General features: G+C 52.1%; 1 protein-coding gene across 1 annotated transcript; it reads left to right on the top strand.

Annotated features, from left to right (window-relative positions):
- The first annotated feature begins 434 nt into the window (after positions 1-434).
- HSD17B8 (hydroxysteroid 17-beta dehydrogenase 8) lies at positions 435-14,508 on the top strand. The gene is made up of 9 exons (XM_029585184.1): positions 435-552; positions 1,106-1,308; positions 3,522-3,638; positions 3,735-3,830; positions 4,318-4,403; positions 5,893-5,977; positions 10,732-10,774; positions 11,420-11,494; positions 14,173-14,508. The coding sequence occupies exons 1-9, from the start codon at positions 507-509 to the stop codon at positions 14,187-14,189; spliced, it is 768 nt and encodes a 255-aa protein (XP_029441044.1). The 5' UTR covers positions 435-506; the 3' UTR covers positions 14,190-14,508.
- The last annotated feature ends 9,002 nt before the right edge of the window (positions 14,509-23,510 follow it).

Below are 23,510 nucleotides of genomic sequence, written 5' to 3'. Positions count from 1 at the left end.
AATAGCAGGCATGTTGTTTTGCGAAGGAAAATTTGGCAAATTAAAATCTTAGAAGTAATTTTTTTTCGGTATGTGAAATCAGCTTTGCATATGACATGCACTATTCGCTGTTTTTGCACGGAAAGTGGAATTTGCAAAATTTAGCCCAGCGTAGTGGATAGACCCGTGCTGTGACTTGTGCTGGAAGCGGTGGCTCTAGAGCAGAATACAGTTCAGGGAAGGGAAGCGCGCCTTTCTCTCCAACCGATCAACATGGGCCAGACAGATTGGGTAGGGGAGGCAAGCTCTGGCCTGAAGGGGCGGAGGGCTTGAGCAGGAGAGTGCCAAGGATTGCACGAGACCGTCACGCTCCGCCTCGGGCCCCGCCCACTCGTCAGCCATAGGCGTGGAGCAGCTTGCTGTGTGCGGGGCATCCCATATGACGTCATTTCTATGCCTGAGGGGCGAGCGTCGGACGCGTCTCTATCGCGGGGGTCGGCCAGTCCCAGTGACGCACTTCCGGCGTGATGGCGGCGCCCTTGCGCTTGCTGGGGAGACTGGCTGTGGTGACAGGTGGGTGCCCAAGCTCCGGACGCAGGGAAGTGGGGTGCCGAGGTAACGGATCCCCCCGGACACTGCCGAGAGCAAGACTGGGGACGGGACACTCTCCTGCCTCACACTTGGTGGGAGGGGAGTTACTGCAGCCAATCACCGCAGGGAAGGGAGGAGCCTCGGTAAAACATCTAGTCCTGAGAGGCCCTCCCTCAGCTCGCTGGCATTCTTGGATTTGTAGTCTTTTTCCCTGCCAAGGCTGGACCTCGATGGGGCCATTGCCATTTCCATCTCCCCCCCCTAACACTACCTTCACAAAGCATTCTTGGATTTAAACCTGCAGAGAACAGTACCCCAATTCTGGGATTATATAATTTACAGGTCCAGGAGGGATGGCTGGCAGTCTCCTGCTCTTATTGACTGCACATTCTCAGTTGTCACAGCCTCGCAGCAGGCTGATGATGTCTCTGTAGTTTGCTGCTCCTTGTGGGGCATGCCTTCACCTGACATTATTATTGCATTGTGTTAGAATTACACTTGGGTGACTCTGCCCTTCGCCTCACAAACTTGGCAGGTGGCGGCAGTGGGATTGGCCGCGCCGTTGCACAGAGGCTTGCAAGGGAAGGCGCTGCTGTGGCCGTGGTTGACCTCAACGACTCAGCAGCTAATGAGACGGTGCAAACGCTGTCGTCTGACCAGCTGGGACATGAGCATGCGGCTTTCGTGGCTGATGTTTCAGCCTCAGAAAATGTCGAGAGGCTTATGAACCAAATCCAGGTACAAGGTGGGCCCACCCAGATGCCAAGGATCGGGTGCTCATCACAAAGAGCATGGCCAGGGATATAAACATGGAAAGATTTGAGTGTTGTATTGCTTTACCAATGAAGGAGCAACACAAAATGACAGCCTTTTTGGCTTAATGTATTTAAGTTTTTAAATGTATAACCTGCTCTGTCATAAGCTCAAGGCGGATTCATGGAATAAAAGGGTAGGAAACATGTCCTCCCCCTCCATCCCCTTTTACTTCACACCACCATTATAATGCCACCTCTGCTTACTTGTATATTTGGGTAACATCATCCTTTGCAATAATCTGTTTACTTTGCTTTGACGAAGAAAGTGTAGCTGTCCAAAGTTACTCCTAAACTCTGGGAAAAGTCCAGCATCAATACACTAATCACATGCCATGCCCAGAAGATTTCTTTGACAAGTTTAAAAAAATCAAAATCAAAAGAACAGATGAACAACACTCAATAATGTGAGAGTCCCAAAAATGTGGTAGAAAGTCAACAATCAAAAACTTTAGCCTGAACAGCACCCCAATATAATCATATATCACTATATATCAGTGTCCTTTAGTTGGAATCTGTTTAAAATTTTGATGCAAATAAAATCATGCAAACAAGATAAAACAAAAATATATGGTAGACTTATCTGTGATAGCCGGCATGAGGAACTGCAAACAATCCAAGTCCAAATAATGGCTGGCACTGTATTTGCAAATGGCATTCATTGGCACACAAAAAAAAGGCCATCCAAGTCCTTTAACTGCAGAGACATAATAGGAATTATAAACTAAGCTCACATTCATTCAACAAGAACAATGGGACACAAAGGGATAGACTTAGTTTTTGGGAACTTGCCAGGTTCTTATGGCCTGGATTGGCCACTGTTGGAAACAGGATGCTGGGCCTGATGGACCCTTGGTCTGACCCAGTATGGCATGTTCTTATGTCCTTAAAAAAATACCCAGCTTGCTTACTAAGCTTCATGATGGATTAATGTCTCCCCACGTCTTCATACAAAATGGCGGGGACAATTTGGATAATGCGGAATAGAAGTTTTTTCAATATATATATATATATACATAAAGCAACCAGTCAGCATCAGTTTTAGAGTAGCCAATCATGGAGGCATCCTGCAGTACCAACTGCTGGAGAGAGGAAGAGACAGGGATGAGGTGGCTGGTGGAACTATCCCACTGTACCAGCTGTCAAAAAGTATCCGAGCAGGCTGGCACCAAGCATGTACGATTAAAATCTGTAGGCTGACTATACTAATCTTTTGCATCACGAGACCTGCATAGCCAGCCCACAGGTTAAAGATGCTCACTCAATGCCACTCTACTCGGACACTCTTTGGCAGCCGGCACCATGGGACGGCTACCGGCCACCTCGTCTCTGCCTTTTCTGCTCTTCAGCCGGGGAGCTGTAGGATGAGCTCCACTGGCCAGCCCATCCCACCTCTTCTCTTTGTCAGCCAGCATTGCAAAACAGGCTACTTTGCTTCTTCTCTTCAGCAAGTGACAGGATGGAGCAAAGGGAGAAAGAGAGAAGCCAGATGGATAACGGCCCTCGCCGGCCGGTCATCCCATTTGCAGCTGCTGCTGCTGCTTTACCTATTGAGGGGGGCAGGTCAGGGTCTGCAGCCAGTACTGTCCTGCTATTCCAGGGCGTAAGAGGAAGGTACTGAGTGCTTGTGCTGCAGCTGCACAGTCCACATCTTGTGCTATTTTCCCCTTCAGCCTTGCTGTGCCTTCTGCTCTCTCAGCTTGGCACAGGCTTTTTCTGGCTGCCAGAGATGCAGGAGACAGATTAACTGTATGTGAGCACAAGACACTTTCGAATTACACGAGTCTCAAACTTAATGCATGATAATTGGCATATCTGGGACCAAAGGATGAGACAGCTGGGGAAAAAAACCCCCCCCACCAGAGGAAAGCTAACAAATGCAGTCTGTGACCACAGCCTCTCCTGCAGTGATCTCTGCCTCCTTTCCTGTGTCATCACCCTTCCCTCTAATGACGTCAGTCTCCAGCTGGAATTAGAGAGATGAGAGTGATGGAAAGACGCAGGTGATGGTTTGCAGAGACCTGGAGGGAGTCGGACAAACTCATTTGTTTTCAGTTCCTATTACTCTTGCTCATGGAGGACTGGAATTTTCCCCCCTCCCTGCAAGTCTTCTTGCTTTTCATGCCTTTCCTTCCTCAGTCTCGGTTTTCGCGGCCTCCTTGCATCTCTGTGAACAGTGCTGGGGTCACCATGGACGAATTCCTGCTCCGCCAGACAGAAGAGGCTTTTGACCTGGTGCTGAAAGTTAATTTGAAGGTAAAGCGAGGCCTGGCTACGCACACTGAGTGTTGTTACAGCATCCGCAACTGCACCGCGTTCCCCTCTCACGAGTATCTGCCTCTTCTCTCCCAGGGCACCTTCCTCATCACTCAAGCCGTGGCAAGGGCACTTGTAGCCAGTGGCACCACCCGGGGTTCCATTATCAACATAGGAAGCATCGTGGGGAAGGTGAGGTGAAGGGAATCCAATCTATTCTCAAAATGTTGTGATTTTACTCTCCCCCACCCCCCCCAAACTCACAGGTTCCACCTACTTCCTTGACTGCTTTCTAACACTGAGCAAGGGCTCAGCTGACGGTGAAAAAAAAAATTGACAATTACAGCTGTAAGAGAAGCACAGGCAGGCAGGGAATCCTGGGATTGATCTCAGGCCCTGCCTCTCGTCTATCCCCTGCCTCCAGGCAGGATCCATTGTGCCATGATCATCCCAGGCCGATGTAAGTCCAACCTGCTGTAAACCCTTCCCCACCCCCCCTTACCTGGAGCGTCTTGTCCCAATGCTTGGCTCCCCCTCACAGAAAGTTCTTCCTGGTGTCGAACCTAAATCCCCACGTTGTATTTTAAGCCCAAGGAGAATGAGATGGTACAACAGGGAGCTAAGAGCACAGGGCTTCCCAAGAACCCAAGCACTAAGATGATATTGCTCATCTTTCTAGGTGGGGAACGTGGGTCAAACAAATTATGCTGCATCAAAAGCCGGAGTGGAGGCTCTAACCAAAACTGCTGCAAAAGAGCTCGCCAGGTGAGTGCCCGTGAGCATGCGTGCGTGTGTGAGAGAGAGATAGCGGACCAGTGGGTTTCTGTGACATTGGGCAAATGTATTTGGGTTAGTGATTGTGCACAGGGGTGGAGATATTGGTTCTGGATGCCAGTGTACTGTAAGTAAAAAAGAAACTTGCCAGACAAGTGTCAGTGATTCTAATGTGCAAGAAAAAGGGGATTGCAGCCCTTCCCCTGGCGTGGGGAGTGAGCATGCACAGTACAGGTGAGTGCAGCCCTTCCCCTGCATGCACAGTACAGGTGAGTGCGGCCCTTCCCCTGGTGTGGGGAGTGAGCATGCACAGTACAGGTGAGTGCAGCCCTTCCCCTGGTGTAGGGAGTGAGCATGCACAGTACAGGTGAGTGCAGCCCTTCCCCTGCATGCACAGTACAGGTGAGTGCGGCCCTTCCCCTGGTGTGGGGCATGAGCACGCACAATACAGGTGAGTGCAGCCCTGCCCCTGGTGTGGGGAGTGAGCACGCACAGTACAGGTGAGTGCAGCCCTTCCTCTAGCGTGGGGATTGAGCACGCACAGTACAGGTGAGTGCGGCCCTTCCCCTGGTGTGGGGAGTGAGCATGCACAGTACAGGTGAGTGCAGCCCTTCCCCTGCATGCACAGTACAGGTGAGTGCAGCCCTTCCCCTGCATGCACAGTACAGGTGAGTGCAGCCCTTCCCCTGCATGCACAGTACAGGTGAGTGCGGCCCTTCCCCTGGTGTGGGGCGTGAGCACGCACAATACAGGTGAGTGCAGCCCTGCCCCTGGTGTGGGGAGTGAGCACGCACAGTACAGGTGAGTGCAGCCCTTCCTCTAGCGTGGGGATTGAGCAAGCACAGTACAGGTGAGTGCGGCCCTTCCCCTGGTGTGGGGAGTGAGCACGCACAGTACAGGTGAGTGCAGCCCTTCCTCTAGCGTGGGGATTGAGCACGCACAGTACAGGTGAGTGCGGCCCTTCCCCTGGTGTGGGGAGTGAGCATGCACAGTACAGGTGAGTGCAGCCCTTCCTCTGGTGAAGGGAGTGAGCACGCACAATACAGGTGAGTGCAGCCCTGCCCCTGGTGTGGGGAGTGAGCACGCACAGTACAGGTGAGTGCAGCCCTTCCTCTAGCGTGGGGATTGAGCACGCACAGTACAGGTGAGTGCGGCCCTTCCCCTGGTGTGGGGAGTGAGCATGCACAGTACAGGTGAGTGCAGCCCTTCCCCTGGTGTAGGGAGTGAGCATGCACAGTACAGGTGAGTGCAGCCCTTCCCCTGGTGTAGGGAGTGAGCACGCACAGCACAGGTGAGTGCAGCCCTTCCCCTGCATGCACAGTACAGGTGAGTGCAGCCCTTCCCCTGCATGCACAGTACAGGTGAGTGCAGCCCTTCCCCTGCATGCACAGTACAGGTGAGTGCAGCCCATCTTTTATGCAGTGTGACTGCACGTGAGGTACAGAGCAGATGAGTGAAACCTGTGTTTTTCTCGGAGCAGATACGGCATCCGCTGTAACACGGTACTCCCAGGATTCATTGACACACCGATGACAGAAAAGGTTCCACAAAAGGTGCTGGACAAGGTAAGAAGCTGATAACCTTTTCACTTGCATGTTAATGTGCCCTGTGAATTTGTCTGCGCTGAGCATCTGTGACCATGTTCTGCATGTAGATGCATCTATGGGGTAGTTGTTTCCCTGACAGCGATCCCACAAGGGTGTGTCTGGGGGCACGCCTGTGTTTTGTTTTATGTGGGTGCATCTGTGGGGTATTTGTTTGTGAGAGTGTTTTGGTGCAGGGGTATCTGTGGAGCTTCCTTTTCCTCCTGTTAGTCCAGTCCTTACGCCTGAGATTTCTCCGCTCTTCCTGCCAGAGGGCACACCCCTTTCATGGCTATAAGAGGGGAGTGGCTATAGGCCCTTGCCAGTAGCTTGCTGTCAAAACAACCACACAAGGACCCCATTCTTACCTACATATATATTATATTATATATTATATTGTGTGTGTGTGTATGTATATATATGTAATTATTTTTTTCATTCCTTGAGTTTATTCCCTCTACTGGAGGAGAGAAAAGAAGAAGAGAGAGACAAATTACCCTGGGCCTCTCTGTTTCTGGCCTTTATGTTCCCAAGTGGGGCCTGGGACTGGTCTAACAGGACTCATTTTCAAGTAAGAACAATTTCACCTTCCTTTTCCCTCGCTGATAGACCAGTCCTTATTCTCGGGAGTTACAAAAGCTACCCCTAGGCTGGTTGGGAGAAGACAGAGCTGCCTTAAGGACCTCCCCACAGAGCCAGAGGCCGCGGCCTCCTCAGCTTGCACGTCCAGCCTATAATATTTGGAAAATGAGTGCAGGGATGAGCAGGTGGCAGCCCTGCAAGTTTCACCTGAGGAAAGACCAATGATGCTCCTGCCCGGCATGACGCCTGTGCCCTTGCAGACCGTGTGTGTGGAGCGCCATTGGTGCTCGCCTACCGTTGACCATGTAGGCCGAGGCGATCGCTTCTTTGATCCATCCAGCTAGCGTGACCTTGAAGGTCGCTTCTTCCTTTCATGGTCCACCGAAAAGCCCGACACACTATCCAGTTTCCTGAAGGGGTTTTGTCCTTACCCCCTATATTCCTTTTTCTATTAAAGGTTGGTAGCCACACCGTCTGATTTAGCTGGAAGGTAGACACCATCTTCAGCCAGATGTTACTAAGCAGAGCTCCCTGCATGAGAGGGCCTGTAATTCCGAAATGCATCTGGTGGAGTAGCTCGCTACCAAGAAGTAGCTTCCACGGATTCGAAGGGAGCTCCCACTAGAGCTCTGAGAACCAGGTTGAGATCCCACTGAGGGAAAAAAAAAAATCAGTCTGAAGGGTGGACGTGTATGCTTCACTCCTTTCAAAAAATATATACTACATCCGGGTGTGCGGCTGCCTGGATGCTGGCTCCTATAGCAGGATATGGCTGCCACTTGCACCCTCGGTGAATTGAGAGGGCTATGCCTTTGTCCAAGCCCTTCTGCAATAAGTGTAGAATTCGTGGGATGTCCAGCTTCCACGGCCTTTATGCTTATGTTCCCAGCAGTAAGCTTCAGATAGCCTCCAAACTCTAATATAGGCTAATGAGGTTGAACTCTTATTTGCTTTCAGCTTGGTGATCATGACTGCCTGGGAACAACCTCTGCCATGAGACAAAATGGAGATGGGTCTTCCATTGGCACCGGACCTTGCCAGAGCAGTCCCCGTTTTCTGGAGAGCTGCAGTGGGGCCCCCACTGGCAGCCTCATTAGGTCTGCATATCAAGGTTTCCTTGGCCAATCCGGGGCTACCGGTATCACCTCCGAAGGGATGATCCTCTAACTTCCTTATCACTCTGCCTATCAGAGGCCAGGGCGGGAATGCATACAAGAGCATCTGTGCCACGGGATCCTGCCTCTTTCCGCTGACTGAAGAACCTGTCTGCTTTGGCGTTGGCTCAGATTACCATGAAGTCCACTGCCGGCAGCCCCTACTACTCCACTCTCAACTGGAAGGCCCTCCATGTTGAGCTCCCATTCTCCTGGGTCCGGCCTGTTTCCGCTGAGAAATTCCGCCTGAATATTTTCCTTTCCTTGCGATGTGAAATGCTGACAACTGGGGCAGGTTCTTCTCTGCCTGAGTATCCCTCTCGCTTCCTCCGCAAGCCTGGGGCTGTTGAGTGCCCCCTTGCTTGTTCCAAGTATGCCAGTGCCATCCGACTGCTGCTCCTTGCGACCTTGGGCAGGTCCGCTTTGCCCTCCATTGCCTCGGGTACAAACTTAGGGCCTGATTTTAAATAGCATTCACTAGAGTAAAACTGGGTTTTACTTGAGTAAATGCACTTTACTTGGGTGAGTGGATGTTTGAAAATTGCTAGGATATATGCCATTGAATTGTCCATAGGATTTACTCGCGTACGTGCACTTTACCGGAGTAAATGGCTTCTGAAAATCGCTACGACAGTAAGTTACATTTATGCACCTGGCTCCCTTGAAGATCACCTCCTTAGACTCCAAGCCCTCTGGTGGTACGGAAATGCCTACAGCACCCGAATGTAACCCGCTTCGAGGTGCTGAAAAGCGGAGCGCGCAGCCATTGCAGCCGTCGCTGCCAGCCCGCTATTCTCCAGCCTCCCGGGACTAGGACAGTCGCCTGCGACGGAGGAGAGTCTGGACCGGTGGCTGGATCCCTCCGATCTCATAAAAGGGCTAAACCTAGAACTTCCCGACTGGGTTGCTCTGATCACAGACGCCAGCATGATCGAGTGTGGGGGCGGTGGGGGGGGGAGCATATTGCCTGAGCCGTCTGGCCCAAGGGAGTTGGTCATCGGAGGAAGCCCTTTGGCCAGTGGATTACAGATAAGGGCCATCAAACTGGCCCTTCAGGCCTTCCTACGAAGAATAAAAGGGGAAGGCACTCAGACATGTTTATTTTCATTTTATTTGTGTGCCTTGACCCAGGGGATAAATCTGTGGCAGCTGTCATCAACCCCAATAGTTAGGTAATGCCATATCCTGGTGTGAAAAACTCTTTCTTGCTGTATTATTTTGGTGACCCTCTTGGGTGTCAGGGTCACACGACCTTCCTCTGTTTCGAAAAGGGCGACTTAAGAGCTACAGCGACTGGAATGGGTTCCAAGTTGCGTTTTGCGCAGTTCCATCACCCAGCCCAATCTTTCTAGAAGGCAGATCACCTTGGACAAAGCCTTCGGGTTTCTCCTAGATGGTTTTTTGGCTCTGAGGAGCCAGTTGTCCAGATGATGATGTGCCATTATCCACTGCTTGTGTGGAGCTGCTGCCACGACTACCATGACCTCGGCAAAGGCTAGTAAAGGTTAAGGCCTGAAAGTGATGGGCCTGGAAGGCAAAAGTGAGGGAAAAGAAGATCCGATCGGTATATGGAGTAGGGCCTCCTTTTCTTAACTCCACCAAGACAGAACTGAGAGTCTCCATTCTGAAGTGGGATATCCTCAGGCACCTGTTGACCCCTTTTAGATCTAGGATGGGTCGAAAGGTGCCGGCCTTCTTTGGGACTACAAAATAAATTGAGTATGTACTTTTTTCCATCTCCTGGGGAGAGTCTGGGACTATGGCCTCCAAGTCTTGTAACCTCTGAAGGGTCGCTTTCACTGGTTCCCTTTTGATCTTGGATGCACAGGGGGAAATCATAAAGGCAATTGGTGATGGGGGAATGGCCGAGAATGAGGTCATGAAGGCGGGTGTGCCTTCTGTCCCTAACGGTCGAGGAGTGGGGAAATCCCAAGTGTAATGGACTGGTCTAGCAGGGCTCAAGAAAACAAAATAATCAGGTAAGAAGAATTTTACATCTGTTTCTGTGACATTTCCACATGGGTTTGTCTGGGGCATGCCTGGTGTTTCCTCCTGTGCGGGTGTATCTGTGGGATGTTTCTGTATGGATCTGTGGGGTGTATTTTTCAGTGCGGATGTACCTGTGGAGTGTTTCCTCCTGTGCGGGTGTATCTGTGGGATGTTTCTGTATGGATCTGTGGGGTGTATCTTTCTGTGCGGATGTACCTGTGGGGTGTTTCCTCCTGTGCGGGTGTATCTGTGGGATGTTTCTGTACGGATCTGTGGGGTGTATTTTTCTGTGCGGATGTACCTGTGGAGTGTTTCCTCCTGTGCGGGTGTATCTGTGGGATGTTTCTGTACGGATCTGTGGGGTGTATTTTTCTGTGCGATGTACCTGTGGAGTGTTTCCTCCTGTGCGGGTGTATCTGTGGGATGTTTCTGTATGGATCTGTAGGGTGTCTTTTTCAGTGCGGGTGTATCTGTGGGGTGTATCTTTCTGTGCGGATGTATCTGTGGGGTGTTTCTTTCAGTGCGGGTATATTTGTGGGATGTTTCTGTACGGATCTGTGGGGTGTTTCTTTCAGTATGGGTGTATCTGTGGGGTGTTTCCTCCTGTGCGGGTGTATCTGTGGGGCGTCTCCTCCTGTGCAGGTGTATCTGTGGAGCGTCTCTTTCTGTGCGGGTGTATCTGTGGGGGTGTCTCTTTCTGTGCGGGTGGATCTGTAGGGTGGATCTGTGGGGTGTTTCTTTCTATGCGGGTGTTTCTGTGGGGTGTTTCTTTCTATGCGGGTGTATCTGTAGGGTGTATCTGTAGGGTGTTTCTGTGCGGGTGTATCTGTTGGATGTCTCTTTCTGTACAGGTGTATCTGTAGGGTGGATCTGTGGGGTGTTTCTTTCTGTGTGGGGTGTCTGTGCGAGTGTATCTGTGGGGCTGCTGTTTCTATGGCACTGCAAATGCGGTGTTACATTTATCTGCTTAGGCTGTCCATGTGTTTTACCTCCTGTGATCTCTCTCCTCAGTTTGCAGGAATGATACCACTGGGACGACTCGGGAATCCCTCAGGTGTGATATGTTGGTTTCCTTCTGTGTCTGTCAGCACTTCATCTCACACACCATAATTGCTGCATCAGTTTTCACTCTTCTGTTAGTTTATGTTGTACACAGAAACAGTGCAGTTTGGTTTATCAGACACTGTTACTTTACAGCAGGCTGTTAGTGGGTGTATAAGTTTAATAAACAAATATAAAGAACCCAAAAGGCGGCCCCCAGCTGCCCCTTCTGTTGGGGTCCTGGTTAGTAAAAGGGGCTGCAGGGATGCCCACTCGCCTCCTGCTCCCGCTGATGGACCCTTAAAAATGGTACCGGCTGGCCTTGAGACCAGCACCATTTTGACGTCAGGCTTGAGGAGGCATCACTGTGCACTATGGACGGTGCGCCCCTGCTCCCCTACGACACAAAGGACATTAAAAGGGAGAAACAAAAGTGGTTTTTACACATCTAGCAAATAATGTTGGAAAGAGCCATCTAGTCCAGAAATTGGTTAGAGATTTATAGAGAGAGAGAGGGGCCGAGAGACATGCATGGTACAAAAAGCAGCCGTTTACACGAGCTCCTACAAGGTGTCCGGCTCTGCGCCAGGCTGGGTGTGTGTACGACCGCAGGGGGGAAAACGCGCTTTTGCAATAAAGCCATGTCCTCTTTCCTCAGATGTGGCCGACGTCTGTGCTTTCCTGGCTTCCGATGACAGCGGCTACATCACTGGAGCCAGCATCGAAGTGACGGGTAAATACTGCATCTCGCCAGCAGGCAGCAGCACAGGAAACGCAAAGGCCAGAAGGGACGGGGAGTCAGGGGAGGGCGAGACAGGGCTGGGGTTAAGAGAGAGAGAGACACTTTTTTTTTTTTTTTTTCTCAGAAAGATTGTATTTCATTATATTTTGTTCACTCCTTTGGGACTGATAAGGTGAGGAGTAAATGTAAAAATAATGTAACATAATTACATCGGTTCAGAAGTTACCTGGACAAGTTTTTGGAGGAAGAAGATATTGCTTGGGTCTGAGGATACAGCTGTATGCTGGCGGCTTTGGGGTTGGGCAGGAGTTTCTATCACTGATGCAGAATAGACCTCAGATGCAGAGGTTTTTTTCCCCCCTCCGCTGGATGACCAAGGAAAGACTTTTGGTCTTCTTTCATAGTAACATTCAGGCCGATTCAGTAAAAGTCGCGATTCAGGGGGGAAGAAGATGCAAATCAGGGCCGGCGGTAATAAGGAGGCGCTAGGGACACTAGCGCGTCCCTAGCGCCTCCTTTTTGACAGGAGCGGCGGCTGTCAGCGGGTTTGACGCTCAATTTTTCCGGTGTCGGTTCTCAAACCCGCTGACAGCCACGGGTTCGGTAAACGGACGCTGCCTAAACTGAGCGTCCGTCTTCCAACCCGCGGGCCGGCGGCTGATTTAAAAATTTTTTTTTTTAAATTTTTGATTTTTTTTAAATTTTGGGGCCTCCGACTTAATATCGCTATGATATTAAGGCGGAGAGTGCACAGAAAAGCAGTTTTTAATGCTTTTCTGGGCACTTTCCCAGTGCCGGCTGAAATTAAGTCCAGCCTTTGGGCAGGCGTTAATTTCTGAGAGTAAAATGTGTGGCTTGGCTGCACATTTTGCTTTCTGAATCGCGCGGGAATAACTAATAGGGCCATCAACATGCATTTGCTTGTTGCGGGCCCTATTAGTTTCAGGGGGGTTGGACGCTCGTTTTCGACGCACTATTACCCCTTACTGAATAAGAGGTAAAGCTAGCGCGTCAAAAACGTGCGTCCAAACCCGGACTAACAGTGCGCTCCACCGAAGCGCACTGTACTGTATCGGCCCGATAGTAAACGATGGCAGATAAAGACCCAAATGGTCCATCCAGTCTGCCCAGCAACTGCCTCTCTGTGCAGGTTACTCCCATGCCTTCTGTTAAGGGTATTAACTGCTGCTTTGTGCAAGTTACCCCCGTGCCTTCTGTTAAGGGTAGTAACTGCCGCTCCGTGCAGGTTACCCCCATGCCTTCTGTTAAGGGTAGTGACTGCCGCTCCGTGCAGGTTACCCCCATGCCTTCTGTTAAGGGCAATAACTGCCGCTCCGTGCAGGTTACCCCCATGCCTTCTGTTAAGGGCAGTAAATGCCGCTCCGTGCAGGTTACCCCCAATCCTTCTGTTAAGGGCAGTAAATGCCGCTCCGTGCAGGTTACCCCCATGCCTTCTGTTAAGGGCAGTAAATGCTGCTCCGTGCAGGTTACCCCCATGCCTTCTGTTAAGGGCAGTAAATGCTGCTCCGTGCAGGTTACCCCCATGCCTTCTGTTAAGGGCAATAACTGCTTCTCCGTGCAGGTTACCCCCATGCCTTCTGTTAAGGGCAGTAAATGCCGCTCCGTGCAGGTTACCCCCATGCCTTCTGTTAAGGGCAGTAAAATGCCGCTCCGTGCAGGTTACCCCCATGCCTTCTGTTAAGGGTAGTAACTGCCGCTCCGTGCAGGTTACCCCCATGCCTTCTGTTAAGGGCAGTAAATGCCGCTCCGTGCAGGTTACCCCCATGCCTTCTGTTAAGGGCAGTAAATGCCGCTCCGTGCAGGTTACCCCCATGCCTTCTGTTAAGGGCAGTAAATGCAGCTCCGTGCAGGTTACCCCCATGCCTTCTGTTAAGGGCAGTAAATGCCGCTCCGTGCAGGTTACCCCCATGCCTTCTGTTAAGGGCAGTAACTGCCGCTCCGTGCAGGTTACCCCCATGCCTTCTGTTAAGGGCAGTAACTGCCGCTCCGTGCAGGTTACCCCCATGCCTTCTGTTAAGGGCAGTAACTGCCGCTCCGTGCAGGTTACCCCCATGCCTTCTGTTAAGGGCAGTAAATGCCGCTCCGTGCAGGTTACCCCCATGCCTTCTGTTAAGGGCAGTAACTGCCGCTCCGTGCAGGTTACCCCTATGCCTTCTGTTCAGGGCAGTAACTGCCGCTCCGTGCAGGTTACCCCCATGCCTTCTGTTAAGGGTTGTAACTGCCGCTCCGTGTAGGTTACCTCCCCGTGCAGAAATGTTATGCCAAAATCACCACCTGTTATCTTGGTTCTTCCTTTCCTTTCCATCTTGTGCATTATTCATAGTGTATCAGATTCCCCCCCACCCCCCCATTTCACCTCTAGGGTGTACAAATTCAGTCTCATTTCATATGGCTAGCAATGCAGACCCCACACCATTTCGTTTGCCTTTTCTCTGGACCGCTTTCATCCTGTCTCTGTCCTTCAGCCCTGTAACTCTCTTGCTTCCGGTCCCAGGGCAGCTGCTTCCCTGCCTCTCTGCCTCCAGCCCAGATCACCCTATCATCTCTCTTGCCGCCGGGTACGGGATGGCAGCTCTCCCCTTCCTGTCGTTTTGTTTCTGTCTAAGGGGATCGAAGACCTCCCCAGCCTTTTCTGCTTCCTTCTGTAGGTGGAGTCTTCCTGTAGCCGAGATGCACCTTTGGAGACGTGGACCTGCTGGAGGCCGGCGCCGGATCCTACGACGATGAAATTAATGTGATTCTAAGTAATAATAATAATACGAGGCAGTGCCTCCGCAGCCCGTTGACGTTACCAGGGATCGGAGACGGAGGGACCGTACCTCCAAGGAAAGTTAACACATCGGGAGGCTGGGGATGGAAGGACGTTCATCTCCACAGAACGATTACGCTTAAGGGGGGGGGGGGAATCGGTGACGCAGGAACAACAGACCTGTTGACTGTTTTATATGATTTAAACTCTTTCCAATAAAGAAATGGGCCTTGAAGCCAATGTGTCACTATCTGCGCAGTCGAGGGCTGTGAGGCACAGCCCCTTAACCTGGGTGCGGCTGGGTCCCTGTGCATTCACCTCCTGTGGATATGAATTGTGCATAGGCGAGTGCCTAAACCACGGTGCACGTGTGTGACTATGTATTTATGGTGTATGCATGCGTGTGACTGTGTCTGTAGAGCGACTAGGAGTCGGTGCCGGGTGAAGGATGTTTGCAGGGTTATTCTAAAAGTGAAGGCGAGGGCAGTACCACGCTGGACCGGTTCCTGGGCTGGAGGACAGAGTGTGCTGAGACTGGGGGACTCAGCTGCAGAGCGGCAGCACACAAGCTAGCTCTGTCCCTGCTGAACAGCTCATTGTAGCCAGCAGTGAATGGGAGACGGGGGCTGCTGTCGCGGCCAGGACACTGGTCACACACACACACACACACACACCACGCACACATGCCCTGCTGCAGCCAGGACGCCGGTGAAACACACCCTCGAGATATATACGGCCACCCTTCCAAGGCCGCGATAACACAGCCCAGCATTAGGTTTCAACTCAAGCACCAAGCCCGGAAATTCATCGCCTGGAAGTAGCGAACCTGCCAACCCAATCTGATGAAGTAGCACCACCTGCCGAATCAACCTACCAGAGTATCGCACCCCAACTCGTTCATGGCCCCAGAACACCCATGCACTCTAACCCAAATCGCCAAAATACGACACCCTTTAAACCCCCACCACGTTTGGAAGAACAAAACCTGCCAAGCCTTCGCCGCACCAACGTGCCAAGCCCTCCAAGCCGCATCCTTGAGTACCGATGCCAACGACGTAACAGAGTAAAGTGCCAACCCCTGCCAACCCAACACCCCCAATGCAGCAACTACAGCCACAACCGCCCAGCTCAAAAGTACCAGCCAGGACCCCCGAACTCTCCTTCCCATTTCCCCCACATCCTCATCTCTCTCTTCCCTTATCCCATTCTCCTGCCCTCCCTCCCTCCCTGCTCCCTTCTTGCCTCAGGACTCTCTCTTCATCCTCCCTCTCTCCAAGTCTCTTCAACCCCTTCTGGTTCTCTCTCTCCTCTTTCCTCTTCTCCCACCTCCTTCGGCTCACCCCCCCCCCCCCCCACCTCCAAATCCCTGGTGCTCCCCCACCCCCCTTACCATCCCCTCCTCTCAACCTCAAGACACACAAGGGGGGGAGAACATTTTCTGTGCGGCCCTGCCGGGGGGGGGGGTGTTCTCCTTCTAGAAACATAGATCCTCCCCCCCCCCCCCAAAAAAAAATGTGGAGCCTCAATATTTACCAAGACAGTCTAACGTGAGGTGAAAGCCCTGGGGGTTATTGGCAGGAGGGGGGGGGGGAAGGGAGGGGAAAAGATCTGTGAAAGGAGAAACTTCTGCCGTGCTCCAGGGGTTTGTCAGATTTATCCTCTCCATCCTTAAAGGAAGTTTTAAGCCGTGTCCATGACTCCTCCTCCTCCTCTCCCAAAGCCGATTGTGTGGTGCCGGATTCTTCCTTTTTAGACCCCTGTTTCTCAGGGCAACCAGCGGAGTCTCCGAGAGGCCGGTGGCCCCCTAATAAATCAGGAGGGGGGGGGGGGGGAGAAAGCAGCAAACAAAGGAGGAGAAAGGGAAAGAAAAGAGCCCTGGGCTTGGAGGTACTGAGGTGGCTTCTGATTTAATTTAACACCTCCCTCTCCTTCTCTCTCCTGCCTCTGCCTTTGGAGAATGAAATAAAAGGGAAATGGGGAGGAGAGGCGTAAAGTGACCGCTGGGACGAAACGCCACCACCGTGCCACACACGACTGAACTTCTAAATGCAGGCTAAGGGGGGTGTGAGGATGCGGCCTCTCTAACAGAGCATCCAAGCTACACACACACAGGAGGGAGAGGGATACAGAGCATCCAAGCTACACACACACAGGAGGGAGAGGGATACAGAGCATCCAAGCTACACACACACGAGGGAGAGGGATACAGAGCATCCAAGCTACACACACAGGAGGGAGAGGGATACAGAGCATCCAAGCTACACACACAGGAGGGAGAGGGATACAGAGCATTCAAGCTACACACACACAGGAGGGAGAGGGATACAGAGCATCCAAGCTACACACACACAGGAGGGAGAGGGATACAGAGCATCCAAGCTACACACACACGAGGGAGAGGGATACAGAGCATCCAAGCTACACACACAGGAGGGAGAGGGATACAGAGCATCCAAGCTACACACACAGGAGGGAGAGGGATACAGAGCATCCAAGCTACACACACAGGAGGGAGAGGGATACAGAGCATCCAAGCTACACACACAGGAGGGAGAGGGATACAGAGCATCCAAGCTACACACACACACACGAGGGAGAGGGATACAGAGCATCCAAGCTACACACACACAGGAGGGAGAGGGATACAGAGCATCCAAGCTACACACACACAGGAGGGAGAGGGATACAGAGCATCCAAGCTACACACACAGGAGGGAGAGGGATACAGAGCATCCAAGCTACACACACAGGAGGGAGAGGGATACAGAGCATCCAAGCTACACACACAGGAGGGAGAGGGATACAGAGCATCCAAGCTACACACACAGGAGGGAGAGGGATACAGAGCATCCAAGCTACACACACAGGAGGGAGAGGGATACAGAGCATCCAAGCTACACACACAGGAGGGAGAGGGATACAGAGCATCCAAGCTACACCACACAGGAGGGAGAGGGATACAGAGCATCCAAGCTACACACACAGGAGGGAGAGGGATACAGAGCATCCAAGCTACACACACAGGAGGGAGAGGGATACAGAGCATCCAAGCTACACACACAGGAGGGAGAGGGATACAGAGCATCCAAGCTACACACACAGGAGGGAGAGGGATACAGAGCATCCAAGCTACACACACAGGAGGGAGAGGGATACAGAGCATCCAAGCTACACACACACGAGGGAGAGGGATACAGAGCATCCAAGCTACACACACAGAGGGAGAGGGATACAGAGCATCCAAGCTACACACACAGGAGGGAGAGGGATACAGAGCATCCAAGCTACACACACAGGAGGGAGAGGGATACAGAGCATCCAAGCTACACACACAGGAGGGAGAGGGATACAGAGCATCCAAGCTACACACACACGAGGGAGAGGGATACAGAGCATCCAAGCTACACACACATGAGGGAGAGGGATACAGAGCATCCAAGCTACACACACAAGAGGGAGAGGGATACAGCCCATCCAAGCTACACACACAGGAGGGAGAGGGATACAGAGCATCCAAGCTACACACAGGAGGGAGAGGGATACAGAGCATCCAAGCTACACACACAGGAGGGAGAGGGATACAGAGATCCAAGCTACACACACGGAGGGAGAGAGATACAGAGCATCCAAGCTACACACACAGGAGGGGAGGGATACAGAGCATCCAAACTACACACACAGGAGGGAGAGGATACAGAGCATCCAAGCTACACACACAGGAGAGAGGGATACAGTGCATCCAAGCTACACACACACGATGGAGAGAGATACAACCCATCAAATTTACACATTAAACTGGAAGAGAGGGATACAGCCTATCCAATCTACACACCCAAGAGAGGAATACAGCTTATCCGATCTACACACACAGGAGATCGATACAGCCCAATTAGCCTATACAAAAGATGGAGGTATACAACCTATCCAATCTATACACAGACAAGGGAGAGGAATATAGTCCCGTCCAAGCTATACACAAGAGAAATACAGTCTATCCAGCTTAGACACACAGACACACAACCACAGAGCGAAACAACCCATCCAGCCTACATACACAATGGAGGGATTCAGCTCATCCAACGCCATCATGGGAGAGGAAAAGAAGACCATCCAACTTACACGCATGGGAAAGGAATACAGCTCATCCAACCTATGCATATGATGGAGGAATACAGTCCCCCAGACTACACACACACAAAGACAGGAGGCAGAGGCAGTCAATCTAACACACACAAGAGGGATACAGTCCAACCAACCCACATAAACAGACACACATTGGAGAGGGATATAGCCAGGGACATGGATGTTGACTAGAAATGTTGGTCTTGTAAAAAGCAAAACTGAAGATGGCAAGACCTGAAATGGTGTACCAGAGGAGGTGTTAGAGGCCATCACACTATTGGGCATGCTTGGAGCAGATATGGAAGACACTGATAGGAAAAGGGTGGAGCGGTCAGGTGAAAGACACTGGGGAAGGGAGAGCTGCTGTTTTAGTGGTACATGGGAATTTATAGACCCATCTGCCTAAATCTCAACTGAGCAGACTGGATGGGCCCATGTTGGTTTTATCTGCCATCACTTAGGCACACACAGATGTGCGTGTGAGAGGGGGGATGCAGCCCATCCTACCTGCACATATAATGCACAGTAGGGGCATGCAGCCCATATATGCGCAGGATATGGCCCTGCCTATCACACATTATTTATTTATTTTGTTCAAGTTACAGAAACTGGCTCCACCCCCCTCCCCTCCAAAATAAAATAAAATGCACATATATGCATAGCTTCCACTCTCTTTCTCTCGTATGGAGGACCAACACACTCAGGGAAACCGAGCCATCCATTATCCACAATATGCACATAGCCAGGGAAGTCCAGCCGCCCACTTCCAGTCCCAGAGCAAATACCGCAGTGCACGATCACTGGTACTCTACTCCGGGGGATACACAGTCACTCCCAGATGACACACAGCCATGTGCAATCCCTCGCCCTCCCCCCCCCCCCACCTACAGAGGGAATACAGCCAACCTCCCCCCCCAAAAAAAACAAAATCCCACCACCGCAGACACACACCTTTATACACAGCTAGGGCATTCTGCTGGTCGTGCCTTCCTTACGGGCCTCGTACGATAACAGGACCCACTGTAAAACATGAATTCCTGACCCGCAGGCCTGCACAAGCCTTCGACCGAGGCCTATGAAGAAACAGGCAATACGCAATGTTCATGGGAGCGAGGGGTAGCCCCTTGTTAAACAGTCCCCCCTGCCTCACACACACACTCACACTATTATTATTGTCTTTTGTATGACGCTACCAGGCGTTAAGTAGCGCTATACAGGGACCCACAGGCGACAGCCCCCTGGTCTGTGTTTGCTCACTAAGTTTCTCTATCATAAAATTCTCTGCTGAAACGCAGCTTTCTCCGCCTGTCTCTGGTGTGTGTCTGTCTGACAATGCAGCCGCCCCTCTAGCAAAGTTATCTTTCTGTCCCCCCGCCTCCCGTACGGTAGAAGTTATGAGGAGGAGGTTCTGTACCACATCCACCTGCGAGAGGCTCTTCCCGAGAAGTTTCCCTCCATGAAAGGCACAACCCAGTCCCTCGCCCTACAGCCCACGGGCCAGCCTGAGTCCCAGGAGAATTAAAGAATTTCCACCATCTCCCCCATCACCGGGACCGAGCAGTGTCACACCGCCACCCCCCCCCCCACAGCAATGGAAGGGGGCCTGGGAGAGAGAAACCCCCTTCCCTGGGGTTTGTGCTGTACAGTGTGTCCCCCCCCCCCCGCCCCGCCCTGGGACCCTCCTCCCTCCCTCTGCCTGGGCTGCTGTGCAGAAAGCCTATTGTCCATGGAGAGGAGCAGGCAGCCCACTAACTGAGCAGTTAAAAAGAGAGGAGCCGAGGGGGGGGGGGAGGAATTGCATATGAGGTAGGAAGGGATTTATTTTAGGGGAGGGAGGGAGGGAAGGAGGGGGTGGGTGGGGGAGGGAAGGAGGGTGAAGAAAAGGGGAAAGTTTTCTCCAGACTCTCAGCAAGAGGATGAGGATAGAGAGGGGAAGCATCTCGGGGGTCTGCGGAGGTCCGGCCCTGATGCCAGGAGAGAGCCAAACAGAAAGAGAGAGAGCGCGCTTAAGAGTCCCCGCAGAGGGCGAGAAGAGGGAAGCCCACGGTTCCTGCAGGGGATAAAAGGCGGGCAAAGGACCGAGAGAGGCACCCCCCCCCCCCCTCCAACGACTCATCACTCTCCAATTGGCACTTTCGGGAGGGCCTCCGGGTCCAGGGATCATCCTCACAGGAACGCGCCGGACCAGGATCGTTTCCCCGGGAACCAGGGAAGAAAAGCCCGGTGCCGGAACCGGAGGGAACGGATCGTGCCCTGACCTCACCAGGGGAGCGGCCCCCAGCGCCCTCCTCCTCCTCATGCCGGCACCTGCTGCTACCGGAACCGGAGGGAACGGATCATACCCAGATCCCCGGGGACGAGCAGCCCCCGGCGCCCTCCCCCTCACACAAGCACCTGCTGCTACTGGAAGCAGAGAGAACAGACTGCACCCAGGGGAGCAGCCCCCCCCCCCCCCCCCACTCCCAGCACCTGCCCTCACATCAGCATCCCCCATGGAGCCCAGAACAGGAGGCAAAGAGTGGCCTCGCCAGTAACAGAAAGAGACAGAGGGAAGGCGCAGCTTTCTTGCGGAGCGAGACAAAAGCAGAAAGCAAATAAGGATAGAAGGGTACCTCGGCCAGGCAGCCCTCGGAGCTCAGGGCCCGTAACGCCTGTGCCAAACTTTTCCTCTCTCACTGTTTCACCTTTTGAATTAACTGTTATTAATTTCTTTTTTCAATTGATGTCATGTCTTCCTGGTTTAGGGCACAGAAGGCTCCACTATGGAAACACAGTTGGCTGTATAAACCGTCCCTTCGGGTGCTGCCTGGTGCTTGCGTGTCGGCCCCTCTGGGTCCCCCCGTCTCAGATCCTTCCTGCGGTTTCACACTGGGTTAACCGCGGAGTGACACCGGAGCACAAAGCTCAGGATGTGCTTTTTATGTATTTATTTCTTTATTATTTCTGTAGTGGACGTCTCTGTGTGCGAATGATTCCCCTGCAGGAGCTGCCTGGGTGCGGGTGCAACAGGAGGAGAGTTCTAAGTGGTGCCAGGTCCCATTACGTGAGCGTGAGTGTGAGCGTGAGTGTGTGTGGTTCCATGTCTTTCTGTACATGCCTATATGCATGCCTGCATGTGCACGGATATGGGTAAAGGTGCACGCTGCGGAGGGCGAGCAGGCGAAAAATGCACGTGCAAGTTCATTATAGACATAGGTTTGCCGTGCAGGGAAAAAATGGGTGGTGCAGGAGGCATTTTGGCGGGGTGGGGGTGGAGGGGGGGGGGTTAAGAATTTGCATGCATAGAAGGAAAGTTTTACAAAGTTATATGGGCCAAGAGCATAAGCTTTCCATTCCTTCTCCCTCCCCCTGCCTTTTGCAAAGGGTAAAGCCGCATGCCTCTCTGTACCCACATAGAGGAGTGCACCCCTGCAAGGGTCTTCTGTTTGAGAAGCAGGAAACTATGTGCAGGAATCTGCAGCTGGATGCCTTGCTGAAAATCTACGCCACAGGGGTGCACGGCAGAAGCTGTGCAGCACAGCTACATCGATGAGAGGGACATCCCCGTATGCTCTCCCGGGGAGAGAGCTGGAGAGGATAAGAGACATCACAATATCCCAGAAAAAAAAAAAAAAAGAGAGAGGCATCAGACTGGATCTTGACTGGGTCACCATGCAGGGTGAGACAGAGGCGCAGGTATCAGAATACATTCCAGAGGAAGAGCCACAGACGCCCAAACCCAGCAACAGAGACATTCTCGCAGGTCTCACAGAGAGAGAACGTGGAAGAGACATCTCAACGGATCACCCAGAGAAGAGACAGCCTAGCAAAGGGAAAACGTGCACCTGACGAGCCTCAGCTCCTGATTGTCCAAACGCAATTCTTGTGTCTTTTCTGATCCGAGCCCAAGAATTGGGCCTGGACATCCTGAGCTGTCGCCTCAAATCATCTCTCATCGTGAACCAACAGACGAAAGGCCGGGGGGGGGGGGGGGGGGGGTTTTGGCTTATGGACGGTGGGAGAGCCAGACACACACCCAAGATTGAAAGGGGACCATGGGGGGATAGACCCACGCGGAACTGACAGACCCCCCGAGAGGTAGGGATCAGGTGAGACCCGCTTGCCTGGGTATCAGAGGCGTCGTTGGGAATCCACCTGCTCAACAGCTATGAAAAGTATCACGGGTGATCCATCCACTTCATGAATTTCAGGAACCTCCCCCCTCCAAAAAAAAAAACAAAAACGTGGAGGGGCGCGTGCCTGACGAGAGTCAAAGAAATCATACAGAATATATATCAGAGGGATCATGCCAATACGAGGATTTTGGGGTTTTTTTGGTTTTTTTTTTGGAAGGGTGGGGAATTGACGCACTCGAGCCTTACAGTGAACACAGGCGATCCGCACATTTGACAAGTGTCTGGGAGGCGAGGGGGGGGGGGAGGGGGACAGTTCTCACACCCGTTGAGCATTAACAGGGACTGTGAGAAATCCACACAGATATAACAGAGGGATTGCCACCTGTTTAAAATCTCAAAACAGGGCCAGCTCACAGGGCGGGGGGAGTCAGGTCCGTTGCGCGAGGGCGACACCCGGTGGCCGGATCCGAGACCCCATGATCGCGGGGGTTCCAGAAGGAGCCCTGGTAGGCGACCCTCCCCCTCCCAACCCAGGATGGTCACTCCAATAACCAGTTAGTTTATTTATTTAGGTATTTATTTATTATCTTTTATTTACCGACATTCGTGAAGCACATCATGCCGGTTTACAATGAACTCAGGCGGGAAATACAATAAAACAATATAACATTAATAACAAAAACAAAACCAAAAATACAATGAACCAAAGGAGCAATAAAATAAGGGAGGATAGGGGAAGGAGAGGTGGGGGAGGATAGGCAGGGGGGGGCAGAGCAAGGGTAGGGGGTAGGAGGGGTGTGGGAAGAGGGGGGATGAGGAGGGGAAGGGAAAAAGGCATAGATAGATGAGGTAAAAAAACAAAAAATAAAATAGAGAAGAGGGAGACTATGTACAGTTGAAGTATCTACAGGTACCATTAACTTAAGTAGTACTACCGAAGTGTTGAAAGACCGGCCGTGTTAACTGGGCGACGGTATTCACTAGGATATAGATTATTTAA

This window comes from Rhinatrema bivittatum, chromosome 19, assembly GCF_901001135.1.
Source record: "Rhinatrema bivittatum chromosome 19, aRhiBiv1.1, whole genome shotgun sequence".
Taxonomy (NCBI): Eukaryota; Metazoa; Chordata; class Amphibia; order Gymnophiona; family Rhinatrematidae; genus Rhinatrema; species Rhinatrema bivittatum.
This window is presented reverse-complemented; position numbering and strand designations above follow the sequence as displayed.